Genomic DNA, 22,526 nt, shown 5'->3' with positions numbered 1-22,526 from the left:
GGTGGTTCAAATGTTTATTCATTTGGGTGAGAAATGGGTGTCTTATTTTGAAGCTCACATAAGCACGATTACAATCCACAGATATGATCCCTCCCCTCAAGGTGCATATTGTTGAAAAATTTTTCCAGATTAGTTTACAACTTTTAAAAATTAAGTGAATTCTTAACCAAGTTCCATATTTACAGCTTCTCATAATAATTTCAATAATTAGCTAACACCGGGGCTGTATTTTCATAATAATAGTTCCTGCAATTGAAGAGCCACCACCCTCTTTAAAGAATATACTTTCCAACTTGAACCCAGCCAGAGTTGCTGAATTTAGCAAATATTAATTCAAGACCATGATTTTATTACTATTAGTAGCAGCAGTATAATATGTTCAGTACAATTCATGCAGTTGAGCTCCAGCATCCTATATTGAAGAAGTCTCCAACCTCTGGAACACCTCTGTTAGGAACCAAGCCACACAGCAGGAAATGGTTGGCAGGCTAAAAAGCAAAGTTCCACCTGCATTTACAGCTGTTCCCACCACTCACATTCCTGCCTGAGCTCTGCCTCCTGTCAGGGCAGAGGTGGCGTTAGATTCTCATAGGAGTATGGATGCTATTGTGAACTGCACACAAGAGGGATCAAGGCTACACGCTCCTTATGAGAGCCTAGTGGGTGATGCTGTGAGGTGGAGCTAGGGTAGTGATGCTAGCACTGAGGAGTAACTGCAAATACAGATTGACATTAGCAGAAAGGTTTGACTGCATCTAGACGATAATAAACCAGATGGTTTCAGATGCAGATCAAAACTATCGATGAGTAGAAAGCAACCACTAAGCTGCATCTGGTGTCAGACTTTATAGTGGAAAGTGAGTTGATGTATTTCAATGTATAGCTGCATCTGGTGGGGGGCTTTAAGTCATAAATCAACCTTTATTTGAGCTTAATTATTCATGATATTTCACAATTTAATAATGATAGAAATAAAATAAACATAATGTGCTCAAATCATTCCCAAATCATCCTTCTCTTCCCTCTGAGTCTATGTAACAAGTGGTCTTCTATGAAACACGTTCCTGATGGCCAAAATTGTTGGAGGCCACTGCTATGACTGGGAACACTTTCCTACTCGTTTTCATTATGCACTGGAGCATAACAAAAGAGTTCTCTGCACTTCTTATCCTTATTTCTTATATGTGCAATGCTTAATATACTGCCTGGCCCATTTGTGGAATGAATGTCTTGACAGATCCAAAAGGCTAAACTTATATTTCATGGAGAATATCACTAGGTTCGCAAGATGAATAAAAGCAGCAACCTCTTTTACTGGCACCATTTAAAAGCAGTGCCATTTGTGGTTATTTGAGGACCACCCCGAACTGAAATTCTGCATCCTTGACTTGAAGGCTTAGATCTGTCTCTGACTGGCTGAACAGAGTTGGGCAAGTCAGTGAACCTCCCTGCTCTTCTGGTTCCCCGTCTCTCAAAAGAAGGAATTGAAATGGTGGCTCCCTAAGGCTTCTAGCAGAGCTAATGCCCTTGATTTTCATGTTCTGAATATTCATCACTGGCAAAGATTAGCAAATCTGACAGCAGTATTAGTCAGTAGCAGGAGAAGAGAAGTAAATTAATGGTTATGTAACTGGTGATACTAAATCAGGTAAGGTATGAGTAGGCTACATTTTCATATCCCCAGGCAGTACTTTAAAGAATTCCTGATCTAACGAGGAAAATGGGAGTGTAGGAGCTCAGGAGAGTTACACAGAATGCTGCTTTTTGAGGAATTTAAAATGTCAGCAGCACATGCCTGTAATTCCATCACTTGGGAAGCTGAGGCGGGAGGATGACTTATGTTCAGGAATCCAAGACCAGCATGGATCACATCATTATGAAACCCAATCTAAAAGCAAAAAAGTCCATCAACTGATAGGTTGATTTGATAATAGCTTCTTATGAAAAAAATACTTAATCACATTTCATGACAATTCAAGAAACTAAAAGAGTTATTTTTCAGTTGGTTTGAGAGAAATCTTTCATTTTGATCTGTTTTACCAAACACAATTATGATGAATAATTTGGATTTCTATTTGTTTAGATATCAGAAAAAGAGTAATCAGTGGAAAAGAATAATATCAATTCAAAAATGTCCTGAGGTTGAATGTAGCAGGTCATTTATCTAGCATACATGAAGCCTTGAGTTCAGTCTCCTACACCTAAAAAAAAAAAAGCTTTTTGTCATCTGGCTTAATTATGTTTCTTTTTCTAGCTTTATACTTTCTCTTAACTTTTTAAAAGCTAGTAATAAATACGTCTTATAATGGAAAAACTTGGTAACATACGGTAGGTTAGGGAACTGCCAATTAATTAACATTTTATGGACATTAGGAGATCAACTCATGGTGAACCAACATTTATTGAGCACTTAACAAATGCCAGACCTCGTGCTAAGGGTGTTCCTTTGAGGCGGTTTCTCATCCTCTGCCGCAATCCCATTTGCAGTGTCGCTGGCAGCATCTCTGATCTATCAGCCAGGTGCTAAGAGCACCCATGCTTCCGTTGTGATACACTGCCGAATGTCCCCTTGGTGTGGGAATACAGAATTGTCACTGCTTACGAGCCATCAATTTGGGACTGGGAATTTAGCTCAGCAGTGTAAGCACTTGTCAGTAAGTACAAGGTCATGAGTTCAATCCCTGGTACCAAAACCAAAACAAAACAAACAAAAAACTCCTCTGATTTCAGTTACCCAATTAAATTTCATAGTTCACAGCAACCCAGAAGGTAAAGTCTGCATTCTCCAGTGTATCATACCATGCAATGGGCTGTGCTGACTCAGTTAAGAGATACCTTGTAAAAACTGGTTTTTCCACTTTGACTCCATGATACCAAGGCAGATGCCTCACTAACCCAGTCATCAAACAGCTTCTTCTGTTCTTTCCTGAGGTCCTTTTCTTTATTGAACTCTGAATTCTTTGGACTGGAGAGGCCGTGGTACCAGTGCTGGCCTTTGCTCTTCATCTGGAAAATGCTCCTAGTGTGTTAGTGAACATAGCTGGGTTCTTGGTTTGGTCCCAGTGTTTTCATTTTGATCTTTGGTTGTTCCTCTGACTCTATTCTGGGAAAGAGTGAAACTCTCAGAGAGTAAACTGTACAGCTACAGGAACAGGACATAACACATAACACGTAACACTCATAACATTCCATTGCAGTGGAATGCCAGAATCACCTGTGGGACCTTTATTTACAAATAAATAAGCAACCAAGCAAACAAAGAAGCAACCCCAAAGATTGAAGCCTCTATTTGCCACCTTCAATTCCCATCCTCCAAGATAAAACAAAGACCATGACTTCATCTAAGAGTGAGTGTTCTCAACTGAGAATCAAAGTTTGAGTGTTATTAATCTTCAGGAAATTTGGGTTCAAAAATGATGAGAAACTGACATTCCCATTTCTAAATTTTCTTATGAGAAAAGTATTGATATTGTCAACTTAATAAAATGCACTTTTTACATTTAATAAATTTCTCCAAACCTGAGCTAGACTAGATAACTTTTCACTATTTTCCCTTAGGAGAGTTACACTTCTCTACCAGACGTGAGACTTTCATCCATCAACAAAAGCTTACTAAGCCTCCAGGGGCACCATCTACTCCAGGCTCCAAAATGATCCTGCTCCTGCTACTGTCTTCCCTGATCTCCTATTTCCTGGAGAGTGGAAGAGACAGACACAGAAGCTGAATCCCTGCTGACTCCTGATAGAGGTGCAGTGTGCACGAGAAACACACTTTCTTGCTGTAAGCCACTGAAATCGGGGGCTTGATTGTTACAGCAGCATACTTAGACCTTCATGACTAACATGAAGAGCCTGAAAAATGATTGAAATTTGTGAAACAGGCTATGTATAATAACACCAGAGGGACATGGATTAAACTGAAAACTTGTGTCATCTTCGTTTAAATACCTTTTAAGGTTTGAACACTTAAGTGGCCAAAAAAAAAAAAAAAAAAATCATGTCTGTGGGCTACCGCTAAGTGCCTATGGTTATAGAATAAAATAAAAGTTTTGGGAGGTCTTTTTTTCCCCAAAGATATGCATACAATAAAAATTGTCCTGCTATATGGCATTAACTACAGCAATTTTTATAATTAGGAGGAAACCTGGAATGTCCAAATTTAAAATATATTGCTAAATTACGTTAGAAAGAATTTAGACTTGGAACTCCCAGAAGGATGGCAGAGTGCAGAGCCACAGAGGACGGCTTCTCGGAGAGTCGCCGTCCAGACACTGCAACATAACATCGTGAGAAAGGGAGGAAGTGGGTTGGCTGGTTCCAGGAAGGCTCTGAGGACTTTTCTTCTTATCTAGAAGAAATAACCTTTAAAGGAATCTAGTTTTCTTTTACTAAAATCACAACTCTATTATACTATGTTGCTCAAACTGAATTAAGAAACCAAACCAACTAACCAACCAACCAACCAACCAAACATTCTTCCAAATCTTTTTAAACAATAGGATTTCTTCCTCTTTGTTTCATTAAGTTATAAATCTGTTTTGGGTACCTACTATACACCAGACATTGTTCTAGCATCTAGTGGATGTCTTAGTCTGCTTTTGGTGTTGTTAGCAGTCACCACACACTGAGTAATTCATAAAGAATGAAGGTTTACAGGTTTCTCATCTGAATTCGAGAAGTTGGGGTGCTGTGGTGGTTAACCGACTAATTGTCAGCTTCTGTGGCAACACCCAGCTAAGTTAAATCATCTGGTTTGGGTGTGGAAGACCCATTTAGGAAAGATTGATGTAGAAGTGTAGTAAGGGAGAACAGGAGGGGAGGAGTTCCTGCTGATTTCCCCTGGAAGGGCCTGCTTGCTGTGGGTTTTCTTTCGGGCTGTCTTTCTCCAGAGAAGCTTCGGCTGTGGTCTGTGGAGCTTCTGCCTCCACCTTCCCTGGGGATGGCTGCTGTTGTCTTGAGTCCTGGTCCTCCCCTTCTTCTTGAGGGTCCTCTCCTGGCTGAACCATGGGGTCATGATACTGACCTGCTGTTAAAGAGGAGGGGTATGGGCTGGTCAGAAGAGGCAGGTCACTCACTGAGGGATGGCCAGGAAGGGTTTGTCTCCTTTCCCAAGCTTCTCTCTTCATGGCGGCTACTTTCTGGCCGCCATGATGGGAGCAGCATCCTCCACCCTTACATGGTGCCATTTCTGTATTGGAGTCTGCAGACTGTGGGCCAAACAGAGGCAAAATAGACCTTTCTCTGTCCCTTAGATTGCGGGAGTCAGGTGTTTTGTCCCAGTGAATGAGGAAGGTGACTGAGACAGTCATCTCTCTGATACTATAACAAGTAGTTGAAATAATCCACTTATAAAGAAGACAGGTTTAGTGTGGCTGACAGTTGTAAGGGTCCTGGTCTGTGACTAATGGTTCCTGCTGCTTCTGGGCCTCTGACAAGGCAGCATATTATCGCAGGGATGTGTGATGGAGCAATCAGCTCATCTCGGGGCCTAGAACAAGAGAGAGGAGGGGAGAGCCCCACAGTCCCTCCGAGGCACCCCTGCCCCAGTGCCTGAAGATGTCCCACTAGGCCCACCCTCTTAAAGCTTCCTTCACTTCCACTAGTGCTGTGGATCTGTGGGCCTTGCCCTTAGCACACGGGCCTTCAGGGGACATCTTCGGATCCACACTAGAGGCAGGAGTTTATGTTCTGGGGAGAGATAAGTGGCTGTGTGTGTTCAAAGAAAAAAATCTTGCTGTGAGTATGCATTACAGACACATGCCTGTAATCCCAGCACTCAGGAGGCTGAGGTAGGAAGATTGCTGCAAATTTGAGGCCAGGCGGGGATACAAAGTGAGTTCGAGGCCAGCCTGAATTGCATGGCGAGACCCTCTCTCAGAAAGACAATAAACAAAATCTTACTTTATTACAATGAATGGTTTTTTAGTGCCTCAAGCTCTAAAATTATCACCATGATTGAGTCTCAGAATATTTCAATCACCTAACTAGAAGTCCCCTTCTCATTGGTAGTTACTCCCCCCCTTTCTTCCCCCCAGCTTGGAGAACCCTATTCCACTTTGCCTCTATGAATTTCCTATTCTGGGCTGCTCACTGGGTTGAAATCACACATAATGTCCAGCTCCTTCACTTACTGTTTCCAAGTTTCATCTATATCACAGCACGAATCAGGATTTTCCACTTTTGTATTTTTAGATAATTTTCCACTGTACAGATGCATCATATTTGTTTACGCATTAATCACCTCATCAACATTAGGTTGTTTCCTTTTTTCTTTTTTTTGGCTACTGTGTTGATACTATGAACATCTGTGCCTGTGTTTTGCTGTGGACACATGTATTCAATTACCAAGAGTAACTGGGCCAAGTGGAACATCTTATACCTAGGAGTGGAGTTGCTTTATATGGTGACGCTATTTCTTTTAAAATGTTTGAACATTGTAATGGCTGAAGAAAACGTGTATGTGAACTTTCAAACTGTTCTCCAAAATGCTAAGCATGTAATTACCATAAAATCCCCACATCTGCACGCCTAAGCTCTAAAGTAGCTGTACCATTCTACATCTCATCAACAACTTAGAGGACTTCAGCTTCTCTGTGCCACCCCAACACTTGTTATTGATCATCCTTCCTTCTGTGGACAGCTACGGGAGTGGGTGTGAAGCAGCCTCTTGTGATGGTTTTGATTTGAATTTCCCCATTGGCCATTCATAGGTGCATCCTGGGTGAAATATTGATTCGAACAATTGACTCACTTTTTAGTTGGGAAAGGACAAAATAAAAGGCAGGGTAATATGCAAGAAAATAAGAGGATAAAGAACTCGAAGAGATGGGAAGGAAGTGTCAGGGAAAAACTGTGAAGAACAGGCAAGCCAGAGGCAGGGGGCTGGTGGAGAGGGGGAGCCACAGGACACCGGCCGGCCTGGGGTCTCTCTGAGGAGCGGGAACCTGCAGCCAAGACCTGCCAGCTTCACCCGTGTCTTTCGTGCAGTCACGTGGAAAGTCCCAGTGTTCCTTCACATCAGGGACCTGCCGTAGATAAAGACATGACTCACGTGGAAAGGGAGGGAGGCAGGATCACTAAGCGAGAAAGGCAGAAAATGCTGTAAGTGGAAACTTACGATTTTGTGAAGAGACGGAGACCGAGTGGTTGCGTCCGCGTTTCCGACCTCGAGCAGCAGCCGACTTCTGCACGTAGAACCTGGGAGTAGGAGATTCGGAATCGAATCTCTTCTCTTGCCCCTCTCCTGGTTTCTGTCACTGTTAGCAACCTTATCTTCAAATACAATGGCTAGCAATGTTACAAACAAGACAGATCCTCGCTCCATGAACTCCCGTGTGTTCATTGGGAATCTCAACACTCTTGTGGTAAAGAAGTCTGATGTGGAGGCGATCTTCTCGAAGTATGGCAAAATTGTGGGTTGCTCTGTTCATAAGGGCTTTGCCTTCGTCCAGTATGTTAATGAGAGAAATGCCCGGGCTGCTGTAGCTGGAAAGGATGGCAGAATGATTGCTGGCCAGGTTTTAGATATTAATCCGGCTGCAGAGCCAAAAGTGGACAGAGGAAAAGCAGGTGTGAAACGATCTGCAGCGGAGATGTACGGGTCAGTACCAGAACACCCTTCTCCGTCCCCTCTACTCAGCTCCTCTTTTGATTTGGACTGTGACTTTCAACGTGATTATTATGACAGGATGTACAGTTACCCAGCACGTGTTCCACCACCGCCTCCTATTGCTCGGGCTGTAGTGCCCTCAAAACGCCAGCGTGTATCAGGAAACACCTCACGAAGGGGCAAAAGTGGCTTCAATTCTAAGAGTGGCCAGCGGGGATCTTCTTCCAAGTCTGGAAAGTTGAAAGGAGATGATCTTCAGGCCATTAAGAAGGAGCTGACCCAGATAAAACAAAAAGTGGATTCTTTACTGGAAAGCCTGGAGAAAATAGAAAAGGAACAGAGCAAACAAGCAGTTGAGATGAAGAATGATAAGTCCGAAGAGGAGCAGACCAGCACCTCCCTGAAGAAAGATGAGACTAATGTGAAGATGGAGTCTGAAGGTGCTGCTGATGACTCTGCTGAGGAGGGGGATCTACTGGATGATGATGAAAATGAAGATCGGGCAGATGACCAGCTGGAGTTGATCAAGGATGATGAAAAAGAGGCTGAGGAAGGAGAGGATGACAGAGACATCGCCAATGGCGAGGATGACTCTTAAGCACATAGTGGGGTTTAGAAATCTTGTCCCATTATTTCTTTACCTAGGCGCTTGTCTAAGATCAGAATTTCACCAGATCTTCTCCCCTAGTATCTTCAGCACACACTCACTGTTCTTCCAATCTTTATCCTTCCCATGTTCATGATTGCCCTGCGCCTAGTACCATTTTCACTTCTTTTGATGCTCCTAGTAGTTTTGTTAAGTCTTATCCTGTAATTTTTGCTGTTTAATTTTGATACCTCTTTATGACTTAACAATAAAAAGGTTGTATGGTTTAAAAAAAAAAAAAAAAAAAGAAACTTACTTGATCGTCCAAGTCCACGGAACTGGCCAGGTACACTGAATCGTTATCAGAATCTTACTTTTGCTGAGACAGAAAAAATGACCGCTTTTTTTGATGTTTATTTTATTTTATTTTTTTAAACATCTTTTTTGGGGACAGGGTCTCGCTACACAGTTCAGGCTGGCTTTAAACTCACTTGTAGTGCAGGGTGGCCTCGAACTCACAGCAATTCTCTTGCCTCAGCCTCCTGAGTGCTGGGATTACAGACACGAGCCACCATTCCTGGCTTGAAGTCTTTAAAGAGAAAAAAAAATCCAAAATTTCAAAACAAAATAGGAGAGTAATAATGATTAAAACATTGTGTATTCAACTGTTTGCAGTCTCACTGTTTGAATGTCCACTTTGTATGCTTTAATCCTGTGACTTGAACAACTATCTCTAAGATGATAATGTATAATCTATTAAATGGGGATTTCTTACTGTTTTTTTTTGTAATTCTGTATTACTTGCACCCTTATACTGTTTTGCTTTGTTTTGTTTTTTCTTTCCTTTTAAATAAAATTTTAAAAAAACATTGTGTATTGTCCTCTTTAAATTAGTTACTCAGAGTTGGCACCTAATTGTCCAAACAATATTAGCACAAACCTTTATTTTCAATGAATTAAGAGAAATCAGTGGCATCACTATCTTGACTAGCATATATGTATTTTGAGGGGAGAGTTTTCCCCTTATTTTCTCAGTTTCTCTTTCAGCTTTTTTTAAAAAATGATTAAAGACTAAACTACAGCATAGACCTTAGAAATGAGTTTCCTGCTTCTCAGCGTAGGTAGGACAGTCATCTGCCAGCAGGTACTGTTGGTTCTGTGCCAACAACAGCATCAGTCTTTCTGGGCCTTTATTTTAGTTTTTTCACATCTGCACAAATATCTCTCTCTCATTATATCCCTACTATCACAGCTCTAAAAACCCAGAGTCCTTCGTTTCCATAGGAGCCTCTGTGATTCAGAAGTGTACGCCATGAGTAACACCTTTAGTCATGGATTATTTTTCCCTTTCCATACCTCTCCCTACTTTTTAATGACAGTAAAGTATACATTACACAATATTTACCATGTACCCATTTTTGTGAGGACAGAAACACAAAATACATCTGCACTGTTCCCACCATCACTCCCACCCAGACACAGAACCGTTTCCTCTTGACAAGCTGAAGCTCAGTATGCATTGAATGCTAATTCTTTCCCTCTCCCTCAGGCCCCTGGCAAACGCCATTCTGTGCTCTTGGGTCACCAGGAGAATGCCCGTCACTACTAGGGACAAATCATTGGAACCATTCCAGACCTTCTGAAGCAGAAACTCTGGGATGCACTCTGACGCGTCCTTCAAGAGAATCTGAAACCCACTACCTCGGTTGTATCTAGTGCATTCACCAGACTGTAACATTATCACTAACACTAACTCTAATTCTGAAACATTTCACCACCCCCCGAATGAGCCCTTTTTCATTAGTAATCACTCCTTCCTTCTTTCCTTCCTTCCTTTCTTTTTTCTCTAGTCCCCGGTAACCACTAATGCTACCTTTTTTTTTATTACACACACACACACACACACACACACACACAATCTAGGGTTGGGGTTGTAGCTCATGCCTAGCATGCATAAGATCCAGCACTTCAAAAAATCATAATCATAGGGGCTGGGGATTTAGCTCAGCAGCATAAGCGCCTGCCTTGCAAGCAGGCAGTAGTGAGTTTGATCCCTGGGACCAGTAAAAAAAATCATAATCAAATACCTTCTATGAAATCCTTCTGTGAACACCTCCAAAGCCCAGTAGAGTAGCTTAGTTATATCTGACACTACAGAAACACGACAGTATGGTTACTATGCAGATATCTGGATCATTTCTGCGGTTACTAGGGACTTTCTGCTTTACATACTTTATGTTTTACAGTGACTCTTTCACTATTTCATGTGATTCATCTCAAGACTCAATTACATTTTAAACTATTTGAGAATGCTCATGTTTTCTATTTCTCTTGTGGATCTTTTCACTGAATACAAAGTTGGCTGGTCACACTGTAGGTCCTCAAGAAACACAGAGCATGTATTAGTCAGGGATTGTGGTGCTGCAGAATGATACTAAACTGAATTCAACTTAGTTCTTGTCTTTATCAACCTCTCCTTACAACAAGGGCTGGTAGACACATAAACATAACAGATGTAATGAAGTGTTCTAAAATATAGCCAAGTAGAAGCCCAAGCAACACATTATGGGAGCCCAAAGAAATTAGTTATGTTATTGTAAGGGTCTGTGAGTTCACAGGTATTTTCACATAAACGTGTCCTTCTGGGTCCTGAGGTAGGATTCTCTGGATAAAAGTCGTGGCAAGAAGAGGCAATCACAAAAAAGCTCCAAAATGTGTGCTTAGGTGTCTCTGACAAGTCACATGCTCAGAGATGAGGCTTTGGAAGCTGCCTGGATCATAAGCCGGTCACCTGGCAGCTGATGCACCTGCTGGTGGCTCCCCAGCCACGTGTGCTGTGACAGCAGCACCTGGTCTCCCTCCCTGGTGCCTCCCTTCTCTGTTTCCTGGCTACCATGATGTGGGCTGCCTTCCTCTGCTGGGCCCTTCCTGCCTTGAAGCCGGCCAATGATCAATTGAAATCTTTACAAACCATGAGCCAAAAATAACCTCTCCTCCTTCAGGTTGTAGGTGTTGGGTATTTTGTCCCAGAAGTGAGAAGAGGAGACAGTGTTGGATGTGGATAACTAACTGAGATGTCTTGAGGACTGGTCCAGGGGAGATGTGTGGTTTGACCATAAAATAGGGCTCAGTCTGAGACATTTTTTAAAAAGTGTACTTTAAAAGCATTTTCAAGATCTGTGGCATAAGATGCCCAGTGGTTCACAGATATTGATGCATCTGGTAATCATCTAGAAAGCTTATTTAAAACAGACAGATTTCTAGTATCTGCACTAGACTTTCTAAATAAAGACCTGTGGGAAGACGCCCAAGGATCTGCTCTTTTAGCAGGCTCTCCTGATGATTTTTATGTCTTTGGCTGACACTAAGCAGGGTAGTCAGGCAGGGAGAGTCTCAAAGTCAGAAAGCAATTAAGGATGACAAAAATACTCTGGGAGACAGAAGGGACGCCTGAAGAGCGGCAGAAAGCACGTGGGGAGAAAAATAGATTAAAAATAAAATGTACCAGGAGGATGAGGATGTAGTTGATAGGAGTTGAATGAGTGTTGAATTAAATCACTCTTAGTCTTCAGACATTTTAATGTGTCAGTGATCTGTCAGTTTTGTGCTCTTCCTTTCTGAGTGCTCGCCTGTATTTGGGGCAGCTGCTGGATATTAAGTGGAGCCCCCCCCCCCCCCCCACTGCCTGTGAGCAGGCTGCAGCGTACCATCCACATGCCATGCAGCGACATGGACAGCAGGTGGCACTTCTGGGCTAAGTCTGAATTTCCAGATTTGAAGATAAATTGTCACCCTCAGAACTAAAAACTACAGAGGGGCTCAGGTGGAGAAATTTAATTTCCAGTTTGAGGGAGCCTTGGAAAGGACTGGTGGAAGGTCCCTGTATTCCCCCTCATAGGTGGCTTCCCAAGATGCCTGCAAGTTTCCAAACATTGATCCCAGCTGTGGCTATGTCCACATTAATAAGTTTGCGCTCTGAGGAAACAAAAATAACCACAGAAGTAAATGGGATTGCAGGAACTCAAGTGGGTTTGATGTTGGGAAGTTGTTTCCGCACTTGTGGCCAGGTTTCTAAGCATTCGCTGCAGAGCTGTTGCTGTCTGTGCAGGTGAAGAACAAAATCAGTGCAAAGAACTGGAAGAGGCGTACTTCTGAGTAACTAATGAGGGCTGTGGAATGAAAGGAATGGAGATATTTTTAGTTTTGAAAACTAAAGAACGCTTTGGTGACTCCGCAATGAAGGGCAGATTCTGGGGTGGAGAGCTGATAGGATTTCAACTCTGCCACTTGTATCTGTGTCCCCTGGACAAGTAACCGAATGCCTACACATCAACTTTCTCAGCTGTACATGGAAACAGTAATCGCAGCACCTTTCTAATAAGATTACTATGAGTATTAGATGTCAAACTGTGTAAGGGACCCAGCATGCTGTGAACACATCGTGGGTATATGACATCTTAGGTGGTGATACAATTGGTAATTTCCCCTCATCTGCTGAACTAAAAATGCAAGGTGGGGGTTGGTTTCCATCTCTTCTTCTTTTATTTCCTCTCTCCCTTCCCCTTCCTCTCTGAACTGTTTATTGTACTATACCAGTGAGATCTTAGGGCTGCTTGTTACACAGCATTACTGTGGAAGCTGATATGCAACACAGCAAGGACTTGATGAATAGTTGTTTCGTATCTACAGGTGACAGGAGTCTCACACACAGCCCTGTTCCTTTATAAGCTGCTCTGCCTCTTGTCTTCCTGGCTTGACTATCTTTAAAGATGTGTTTTTCAATCCTGGGGTGAGGGGAGTAAAACTTTTTAAAACTCAAAAAATCTAAACTTAAATTTTCCTTTGACGTAGTTTCTACATCTTTTTCTTCCTTTTCCTCTTAACTTGCAGTTAAGTTTCCACTCTTACACACCTCATGGCATGAGAGATCTGAGTTCTTAATGATTCTTCCTCAGTGTCCGACGTTACTGTACTTTTTATTGTGACAGAACATACATGAAATAAAATTTGCCACTTAATGATTTTAACTGTACAATTTACTGGCATTAAATACATTCAAAATGTATCCATTTCTAAAGATCCATCATCTCAAATAGAAACTCAGTAAACAGAAATTCTCCATTCTCCCCATCCCTAGTAATGTCTACTCTGTTTTGTCTCTATGAAGCCACCTATTCTAGGAACCTTAAACAAACAGAATCATGCAAACTGTGTCCCTTTATGTGTGGCGTAAGCTGAACACCTCTTCAAGCTTCACCTATGTGCTAGCACATATCAGAATTTCACTCTTTTAGGACAGAATAATTCCTTTTATGTATGTAATGGTTAGTTTGCCCATTCGTCTGTTGGATAGTTGATTGTTTGACTCTCTTCACTATATAACAGGGCTATAGATGTTAGTGTCCAAAGATCCAATTGAGTTCCTGCTTTCAATATGTGTGGCTGCACCTGGAGGTGGAATGGCTAGATCACAAGTAATTCTGTACTTAAAATTTAGAGGAACTGTCAAATGGTTTTCCACAGTGCTACCCCATTTATATTCCCACTAGATTTCAGCATTATTTTTTAAGCAAGCCAGACCTTAGGAAAAAAAGATACCCAGACCAGGAATAAGTAGCTCAGCATCCTGGTACAGTTTGGTGACAAGTTGCAGGTATTCGCTTTATTTTTGGTAGAGGGGATGCAGCCCAGGGCCTGGGCATGCTAAGTGGGTGCCCTATCACTGAGCTACATTCCCTTGTCCTGAGAATGCTCTTAACACATCACCTCTAATCACAGATTAGAGCAATACTTCTTAACACACAGAGCCACGACTCCCATAGCAATCATTTAAGGACCTTCTCATGGCTGCAGGAGCCTAAATCCCTGTGTGTTGAATCAGCTCTGAGAATTAGGCCCCTGTATCAGCACTGCATGTACTGACGTGAGACTCAGACTCATCAAACCAGATCGCTGACTTCTAGAGGGCAGAGAAATACTTCAGTTATCTTTGTATCCCTCGGGGCCAGACATGCAGAAAATATTTAACAAATGTGCTTTAATTAAATACTGCATTGCAATCTAAAGCCACTTTTTACCTTTTAATTGTTCTGTATAGCAGTCATTAAAACTGAACTCAGTGGCTGTAAATTAGGCAGGGAACCTGTAATTACAGCATATATATATCTTTTATTTGCCTAGAACATGTGTCCTACTAGATGCAGTTGTGCTAGTTACTTTTTTCTGGTTGCTGAGACAAAATACTCAGGACCCAAAATTAAACAGGGAAAAGTTTATGTAGCTCACAGTTTTTGGAAGTTTCAGTCCATACTCGGCTAGCTCTAAGGTGGAGTGGAACAAGGCACAGGGTAACAGTTCACCGGGTTGGAAAAAGCAAACACAATAAGAGCAAAGAAGGAAGTACCAGCTCTTTTCCTCCCTTATATTGTGTGCCCGTTACCCATCCCAGGCCTGGTGTAGCACTCACACCCAAGAATCAATCACAAATTCTAGAAGCCCACTCCCATGACTTCCTGGAGCTTGGGGAGACATCTAGACACAAACCGTGACAGCGATCTACCATGCCATATTGCTATCAGCAACTGTTTTTTCTTCTGAGACAGGGTTTTGCTATGTAGTTCAGGCTAGCTTTGAACTCACTACAGAGCTCAAATTGGCCTTAAACTCACGACAATCTCCCTGCCAGCACGTCACCATGCCCCACTACAAGGAATCTTCATATAATTTTTCAACTCTGCCTCAAAGAATGAAGGACACATGCTTCCTTCATACTTTGAGGCAGCGTTAAAAAAAAAAAAAAAGGATACAGACTTGGAAGAGTTACATCAGTCTAGCGGCTAAGATTATATCTAAGAACGAAGTTTATAATTTGTGAACACGGATAACATTTTGTAACTCTACCAATGTCACTGTTGCTAAAGCGCAAATGATACTATGTGTAAGGAAGCCCACAGCAAAAATAGTTACTATGTGGCCCAGAAACTTAAAAACATACTTCTGAGTAGGAACCCACAGAAGAAAAACCTGAAATACACGCACAATGGGTATCATATTCATTCATCCCGCGCATCCAGCGTCTGTAACTACATCCCTCGAGGGCAGACTATGGGAAACTAGGGCTCCAAACATTCAAATCTGTCTTACAGAGATTAGTTCCTTTGATTATAAGCTTTCTCTTTTAGACTAAAGCTCCTTCCTCAATCTCAACAAAGGTTCCAGCGCTGGCGAACCTCTTAGAACTTTCAAACAGCCTGCTGCGGCACCCGTGCCGCAGGTTCGCCGCCAGTTCGCCTGACACATGTGGGCGCGGTCTCTTTAACGTGTAGCAGAACTCCGATGGCATCCATCGCAGGCTCACAACACCCGACTGACCTGCTTACTGCCCTTTCTGGAGTGACGAAGAAGGGAACCTTAGCGTCAGGAAACATTGCTATGGTGTGTTCCGACCCCTGGCTCGGAGGTTCCCGCCAGTCTGCGGGCACAGGCCAGGTACCCCTCTGCATCCCCCCAGCTCGGCGCGCGCAGACGGCTTCTCGGAACTCGGCTGGCCACGCCTTGGAGCGCGGGGTTTGACTGGCCCGCCGTTGTTGTAGAGACCGGCAGGTGCCACGGCTCCGGGCGGACGGTTCCGGGCGCCGCACGGTCCCCCCCTTCCCTGCCCTTCCCCTTCCCGTTCCCTTCCCCGACGGCCCCGCTCCTGCATGGCCTCCGCCCGGGTGAGGACGCGCTGGCGGAGCCCTGCCTTGCGGCTCCCGCGGGGCCGGGTCGGGGCGTGCGGGCGCTGGGAGAGACCTGGCGCCGCCTCACTTAGCCTCGGCGCTCGGCTCCTGGGCTGCACAGGACCGGGCCGGGTCCCGGATCTCCCGCGGTTCGGTGGGGCGCCCGCGTCGGAGTCGCCCGGGACGGGGCGGTTTCCAGGGCGCCGCGCTGGGCGGGCCCGGACGGGCTGGGGACTGGGCCGGGCCAGGCCGGGGCCGCCCGCGACCCTGACCGCTCTCCCCGCAGGAGGACCCCGCCCTGGAGCGCTGCTTCAGAGGCCACAAGGCCGCCGTCACCGCCGTGGACTTCAGCCCGCACGGCCGGCACCTAGGTGAGTCCCGCGCCTTCTCCCCGCGGCGTGACGCGCTCGCCCGGCCGCGCACCGCGTCCTCGGTCGTGGCGGCGCCCCCTAGCGGTCGGGCGGCCGACGCCTCGGGAGCGCAGGGCGGACGGGGCGGGGCGCGGAGTTGGGGAAAAGTTGCCGGAGCGGGAGAGGAAGTGGGCAGAGCGGAGCTGCGCGGCCCGGGGCGCCATGAGGGTCCGCACGGCCGCGAGGTGGACCTGGGCGGGCCGGAGCTGCGCGCTGCTGGCGCTGCTCTCCGCGGCGTACGTGCTGGTGGAGATCTCGGTATCCGCCTTCCAGGGCGCCCCGGAGGACGGCCGCGCTCAGGAGCGGGGCTCCAGGAGCCTCGCCAACCTTCAGAAAATTTCAGAGGATTTGTCCCGACCGCTCTACGAGAAGCCCCCAGCCGATACCCACGCGCTGGGCGAGTGGGGGCGAGCGAGCAAACTCCAGCTCGGCGAGGGGGAGCTGAAGCAGCAAGAGGAACTCATCGAGAGGTATGCCATCAACATCTACCTCAGTGACAGGATTTCCCTGCACCGCCACATAGAGGACAAAAGAATGTATGAGTGTAAATTCAAGAAGTACGACTACAGGAGGCTTCCCACCACCTCCGTCATCATCGCCTTCTACAACGAAGCCTGGTCCACCTTGCTGCGCACCATTCACAGCGTTCTGGAGACTTCCCCCGCCGTCCTGTTGAAGGAGATCATCTTGGTGGATGATTTGAGCGACAGAGTGTATCTGAAGACACAACTGGAAACTTACATCAGCAATCTGGATCGAGTCCGCTTGATCAGAACCAATAAGCGAGAGGGCCTGGTCCGGGCCCGCCTAATCGGAGCCACTTTTGCCACTGGCGATGTCCTCACCTTCCTGGATTGTCACTGTGAGTGTAACTCCGGCTGGCTGGAACCACTCCTGGAAAGGATTGGCGGGGATGAGACAACAGTCGTTTGTCCTGTGATAGACACCATTGATTGGAATACTTTTGAGTTCTACATGCAGACAGGGGAGCCTATGATTGGGGGGTTTGACTGGCGGTTAACGTTCCAGTGGCATTCTGTTCCCAAACATGAAAGGGAGAGGCGGACCTCAAGGATTGACCCCATCAGGTCGCCCACTATGGCCGGAGGGCTGTTCGCCGTCAGCAAGAAATACTTTGAGTACCTGGGGACCTACGACACGGGCATGGAAGTGTGGGGAGGTGAAAACCTCGAGCTGTCTTTTAGGGTGTGGCAGTGCGGTGGCAAATTGGAGATCCACCCGTGTTCTCACGTGGGCCATGTGTTCCCTAAGCGGGCGCCCTATGCTCGCCCCAATTTCCTACAGAATACTGCTCGGGCAGCAGAGGTGTGGATGGATGAATACAAAGAGCATTTCTACAATCGAAACCCTCCAGCACGGAAAGAAGCTTACGGTGATATTTCTGAAAGAAAATTATTACGAGAACGGCTAAAATGCAAAAGCTTCGACTGGTATTTGAAAAATGTGTTTTCTAATTTACACGTCCCAGAGGATAGACCAGGCTGGCACGGGGCTATTCGCAGTTTGGGGATCTCTTCTGAATGTTTAGATTATAATTCACCTGACAGCAACCCCACAGGGGCTAACCTTTCACTGTTTGGATGCCACGGTCAAGGAGGCAATCAGTTCTTTGAATACACTTCAAACAAAGAAATACGGTTTAATTCCGTGACTGAGCTGTGTGCGGAGGTTCCTGAGCAAAAAAATTACGTAGGGATGCAGAACTGTCCTAAAGATGGGTCTCCTGCCCCAGTAAACATCATTTGGCATTTTAAAGATGATGGGACCATCTTCCATCCACATTCAGGACTTTGCCTTAGTGCTTATCGGACACCTGAGGGCCGACCTGACGTGCAGATGAGAACTTGTGATGCCCTAGATAAAAATCAGATCTGGAGGTTTGAGAAATAGCAGGGGCCCAAGGCCACTTTTATCTGGAGCTAAGGAGAGCATCAGGAAAGTCAGAGCCTCAGTAAAGACAGTGGTTTGTCAGCAGTCACCCAACTGCAAGAGCACCAGAGAGCTGAGGTTCATTTTGGAATGTTACCCTAAAACGGGGGTGCACGGAGTGCTGCTGTTCAGTAATTCAAAGTGCCTTTCCTATGGCTCCTTTCGTTTGAGAGCTTTGCCAGTGTGTCTCTTCTTAGAAAATAGCTGACTGTGAATTCAGATGCACAAAACACTCAAGTGTCAGACTTGCTATTAAAGAATGTGAAAGTCCAAGTAAATGAACGTGCGTTTGTAGCTATGGCTATTATGGTTACTTAGCATTTGGATTTCTTTTAAGGTGGGACCTAAATCCTAGGGTTTGTTTATTTGTTAAACTGATTTTTCCCTAATCAAATAGAAGTCAAAGGAGGTTGATCTTAAGGAGGGAAAGGGCGGGTTTGGATCTATCCATAAATAGATATGTGGTGGGATTGGAAGAGAGTATTACTTTGAATGTGAGGCTGAAAGTCTTTTTAATGTAGAAATCTCAAAAAAACTACCTGTGACTGAATGAGATGGAGAGAGATTTACATTCCACACTTGTACCCTTAAGTCATCAGACTTAACTGATCTGTATGTATCGATACCTCGAACAGCCCTGATTTTTAAAAGCTGTTCCATGAACTTGTTTATTATAGGGCATTTTCTGATTGCACTTCCTTAAGTTATGAATGTATGAGAAAGAAATCCTTCACAATACTGTGCCTCCTTTTGTGAATGCTTAATCATGTAAAGTAAACACAGTTGAGGCCTCTCTGAAGTGAAACCCAACTGTGTTTACTAAAATGTGTGAAACAAAGTGAGCCCAGTTCTACCAAGGCTATGGCACTCTCCTGTGAACTTGCACAGGTTTGGACATCGAGGGGCTTTGCAAGATCACATGGAAACAAGACTGCCTTGGCCATTGTGAGTACTGCTTTGTAGCCCGTTTTCAGTACCTAACCTGGCACTTATGCGCTTTCAGTAGATAGATGGCTGACTGATGGATGTAGGACTGGCTCACCCAGGCAATGTGACTTTGATCAAGTCATTGAACATACGTGGGCCTGGGTTTCCTGGTCTGTGGGCGCTGGGTCAGATCTTAACGATCCCTTCCAGCTTTGCAATGTTGATTGTATATTCTCCCTTTATTAGATTCAGTTACTTTATAAGTGCTACAACATTTTTAATCCCTTCACTTTAACATAGGTAATGTTGAACAGTTGAGCAACATTCAGTTCATTTGTAAAGCTGGAAAAAGGAAATGATTTTAAATATTAAGTGAGGGCTGAGCGGGTAGCTCAGTGATAGAAGAACACTGTGCTTGAAGGCATGAGGCCCTGAGTTTGATCCCCAACACTGGAAAAGAAAAAAAAAATTTTTTTAAAGTGAGCTGAGCTCACCTGAACTGGTATATTTCTGTGGGTATAAAACTGTAGTTACTTCTTGTAATCAGCTATATAATTTTGACAATTGTTGAGCCAATTTTGTTTTTAAAAATTCAAACTCTAAAAGTAATTTTTGACTAAGAATATAAACTTTTTCCAAACTGAATTACTTGAGAGATAAATATATATATTTTTATTAAAGTATCTTTTACTAGTTTCATACCAATGTTAAATATCCAGAGACCACAGGCTGCATCTGTTACTAAACTAAACTCAGTTATATTTCACTTTGGGCTGGATTAAAGCATCAGTCCACTGTACTCGTAAGTAAATTATTTTAAATATTTACATGATGAATTGGAGAGTAGGAAGTTCGCAAAATCTAAATTTGAGCAAATTGCTTAAGGTGACCATTTGGAAAATTAAAATTGCTGTGCAGTTGTTTTGCTTTTGCCTCTTAAAATGAAAGTATGTTGATAATTACTGTACGTTATCCAGCAGCCGTAACATTTATCAAACACCTGCCTGGATCCCATATGTGATATATGTGTCCCAGATTTAACTTATAAATATTGAGACTTTTCATGAGCTTCTCCTAACCCATTCTCTCTGTTGCCCTGCCTCCTTTTTAAAATAATTTTTGTATTTTACTGATTTGTAAACATCGCTTTTTAAAAAATTTTTGTTGTTCTTTTTAGCCCCCTATCATGTGGGAGGATTAAAATGAACATATTCTGGGACTATTATTGGAAGTTTATTTTAGTACTTTGACACTCCTATCAAAAGGGAAATGAGGCATTTAAGAGCAAAGCACTTAATTTGTTATTTGCTTCTTGTCCTAATTTGGTGGGTGTGACTTAGTAATATTTTTGGAAAAATATTTTAGGCTGGTGCCTTATTTTTGTCAGCGATCAGAGTGGTTAGGCTATTCATTCCTTATTGTAGTATGTGTAACAGGAAGGAGATTTTCATGTTTTTGTACCCAGGCAAGTTCCAATTTAATATCAAAACTACACTGTAATGCTGCATACAAAATATATTTTGATTCTTTAATTCTAATTTATTGGTACCAAAGCTCTCTTTTGCTATAGACAATTAAGAGTTGACCTTTTAAGCTAATTTTACTTGCTCGGTAATAGTTTTTTGAAATAGTTGATGAGCAATTAATTTCCACTTTAAAGTCCACTGTCATTTAGTGATCAATTCTGTGAATGGATTGATTGTCTATGTAAACATTTTTAGCAGTTATTTTTATTTATAATTCATAAAGATCTCTATAACTCAAAATAACTTTTTTGTAAAAGAAAATTTGTTTACTCGTCCAGGAGTAGGCTCTTCTGTCTGTGTTATATGCTAGCAAATCAAGAATTTGCTAGGTAGAAGACAAGATTTAAGTATATTTGTAGTTATTTTAGGATCTCAGTTTTAGTTAATAAAATACTTAGTTTTGATTTGTCTTTTTAAATTGTTTTAATAATATTTTAAATGAGCACAAAGAATGTTAAAGTTCAGACTGATCTCTTTAAAAGGTGATTTTTTTTTCTGTGTGATGAACAGTTTCTCCTCTTGCATTAATGGTTTTGTAATGCTGGTTAAGACATACAAAATAAAATGTGTGCCTACTTATTTTTGCAAATGGATTCTGCTGACTTTAATCTATGGGATTATGGTTCCTGTGTACACACACATTTGTGATCAAAACAGAGTTAAATTAAGCTTTTAATACTTTTACTTATTTGAAAATGCAGACAAAATAGTAAAAAAAAAAAAGAATCAAGTTTCCTGAATTGCTTGCCTCCTCTGGTGCCCCTAGCCAGTAGGTACTCTAAACTGATGTTAGCATGCATTAACTACTCATAAACAGACTGAAAATGCCCAGGGATCTCTGCAGCTGGGCACACAACTCCAGGCTAGAAGAAAAATTGTCCCCAAGTCCCCAAAGGCTGGTTAGTGCTGTTCCCCCGCAGCAGCGTCAGTTTGTGGTCAGTGATTCCACGCTGCTCCTGGGCCCCTCCCTGGCCAGACGCTGCCTGAGAAGGGCTGGGCAGAGCACTCTGCTGTCAGCTGTCTCTCAGGCAGGCGTAGGCTGTGCAGGGCTGCAGGAAACATTCTTTCACCTTGGCTTTATCCTTATACCTAAAAGTTACCTACATCTTACCATTTTCTCAGTGACTCTTGCAACTCTGTACAAACGACTTCATCTCTGTGTTTTTGTTTCATGAATGTAAAACAAGACTGGAAAAGAGTATCTTAGTAGTTGCCAGGGTTGAGGTAAGGGGAACAGAGAAGGATTGCTAAGGAACAGGGGTGGGTTTTCCGGGGGTGGGGGAGTAATGGGCATGTTCTGGGATTAGTGACAACGGTTGCACAACTTGGGGCAAAACACTGAATTATTTACTTTAAAAGAGTGTATTTTTATGTTACGTGAATTATATCTTAATTGTCAAGCATACTTCAGGAATAAAAAAAGGGAATGGGGAAACTTCAGGTTTTTTAGAAGAAATTTTTTCTGTTTCTGACCCTCTGCCTGCCAGATTTTAGGACAGTCAGTGGGATTTAATAATAATACAATATTATGGTTACTCTGTGATTTGCAGAATTAAGAAAGGTGTATGAGTGAAGGAACTGTCCAGCTTAGCATTAGGTACAGCAGGAAATTAGTGTAGGTACTGGAGTTTTTTTCTAGGATTTTTGAGATTCCGGAGTCAATCCTTTTGGACAGAAAATAGAAATTACTGTAAAAGATAAAATGAGTGCCTGTACTGTGTGGCTATTCATGGCAGGAAAAGAAGATTGCAGGAAAGAAGGCCTTCCAGCTTCACAATAGGAATTGGTGCTTGTTTGTCT

The 22,526-nt window shown here is 43.4% G+C and overlaps 3 protein-coding genes and 1 long non-coding RNA gene across 9 annotated transcripts in view; 3 read left to right on the top strand and 1 right to left on the bottom strand.

The window, feature by feature from the left end:
- Window positions 1–2,382: 2,382 nt before the first annotated feature.
- On the bottom strand, window positions 2,383–15,581 carry LOC134477371 (uncharacterized). 2 transcript variants are annotated; one of them, XR_010049402.1, is made up of 4 exons: window positions 15,567–15,581; window positions 8,687–8,784; window positions 7,118–8,574; window positions 2,383–7,025 (listed from the first exon to the last, which is right to left on the bottom strand). It is a non-coding gene; the product is annotated as an uncharacterized LOC134477371 (long non-coding RNA). The 2 variants fall into 2 exon arrangements; XR_010049401.1 differs by lacking the exon at window positions 15,567–15,581 and having other exon boundaries at window positions 8,687–11,845.
- LOC100718977 (heterogeneous nuclear ribonucleoproteins C1/C2-like) lies at window positions 7,284–8,506 on the top strand. The gene is made up of 2 exons (XM_003475867.5): window positions 7,284–7,600; window positions 7,640–8,506. Exons 1-2 carry the CDS (start codon window positions 7,284–7,286, stop codon window positions 8,205–8,207), a joined length of 885 nt encoding a protein of 294 aa, XP_003475915.1. The 3' UTR covers window positions 8,208–8,506.
- The window catches only part of Poc1b (POC1 centriolar protein B), an 84,054-nt gene continuing 76,546 nt past the window's right edge, over window positions 15,019–22,526 (top strand). Inside the window, exons 1-2 of one of the 5 annotated variants that reach the window (XR_010049400.1) lie at window positions 15,019–15,683; window positions 16,200–16,284. Coding sequence is in view for 2 of the 5 variants with exons in the window: in XM_013159252.2 (XP_013014706.1) it covers window positions 15,531–15,683; window positions 16,200–16,284 (238 nt within the window). In the remaining 3 variants the exon portion in view is untranslated. Of the gene's footprint in view, window positions 15,911–16,199; window positions 16,285–19,087; window positions 19,219–22,526 lie in introns of those variants that run through there. The other 4 variants (XM_013159252.2, XM_013159253.2, XM_063255281.1 and 1 more) reach the window with 4 other exon arrangements.
- On the top strand, window positions 16,299–21,315 carry Galnt4 (polypeptide N-acetylgalactosaminyltransferase 4). The gene has a single exon (XM_023567736.2). It carries the CDS (start codon window positions 16,486–16,488, stop codon window positions 18,232–18,234), a length of 1,749 nt encoding a protein of 582 aa, XP_023423504.1. The 5' UTR covers window positions 16,299–16,485; the 3' UTR covers window positions 18,235–21,315.

The sequence above is a fragment of the Cavia porcellus genome, unplaced genomic scaffold (assembly GCF_034190915.1).
Source record: "Cavia porcellus strain 051 isolate PalLab524CR breed Dunkin Hartley unplaced genomic scaffold, mCavPor4.1 scaffold_8, whole genome shotgun sequence".
NCBI classification, from domain to species: Eukaryota; Metazoa; Chordata; class Mammalia; order Rodentia; family Caviidae; genus Cavia; species Cavia porcellus.
Note: the sequence above shows the minus strand (reverse complement) of the source record. Positions and strands in the feature narration are given on the sequence as shown.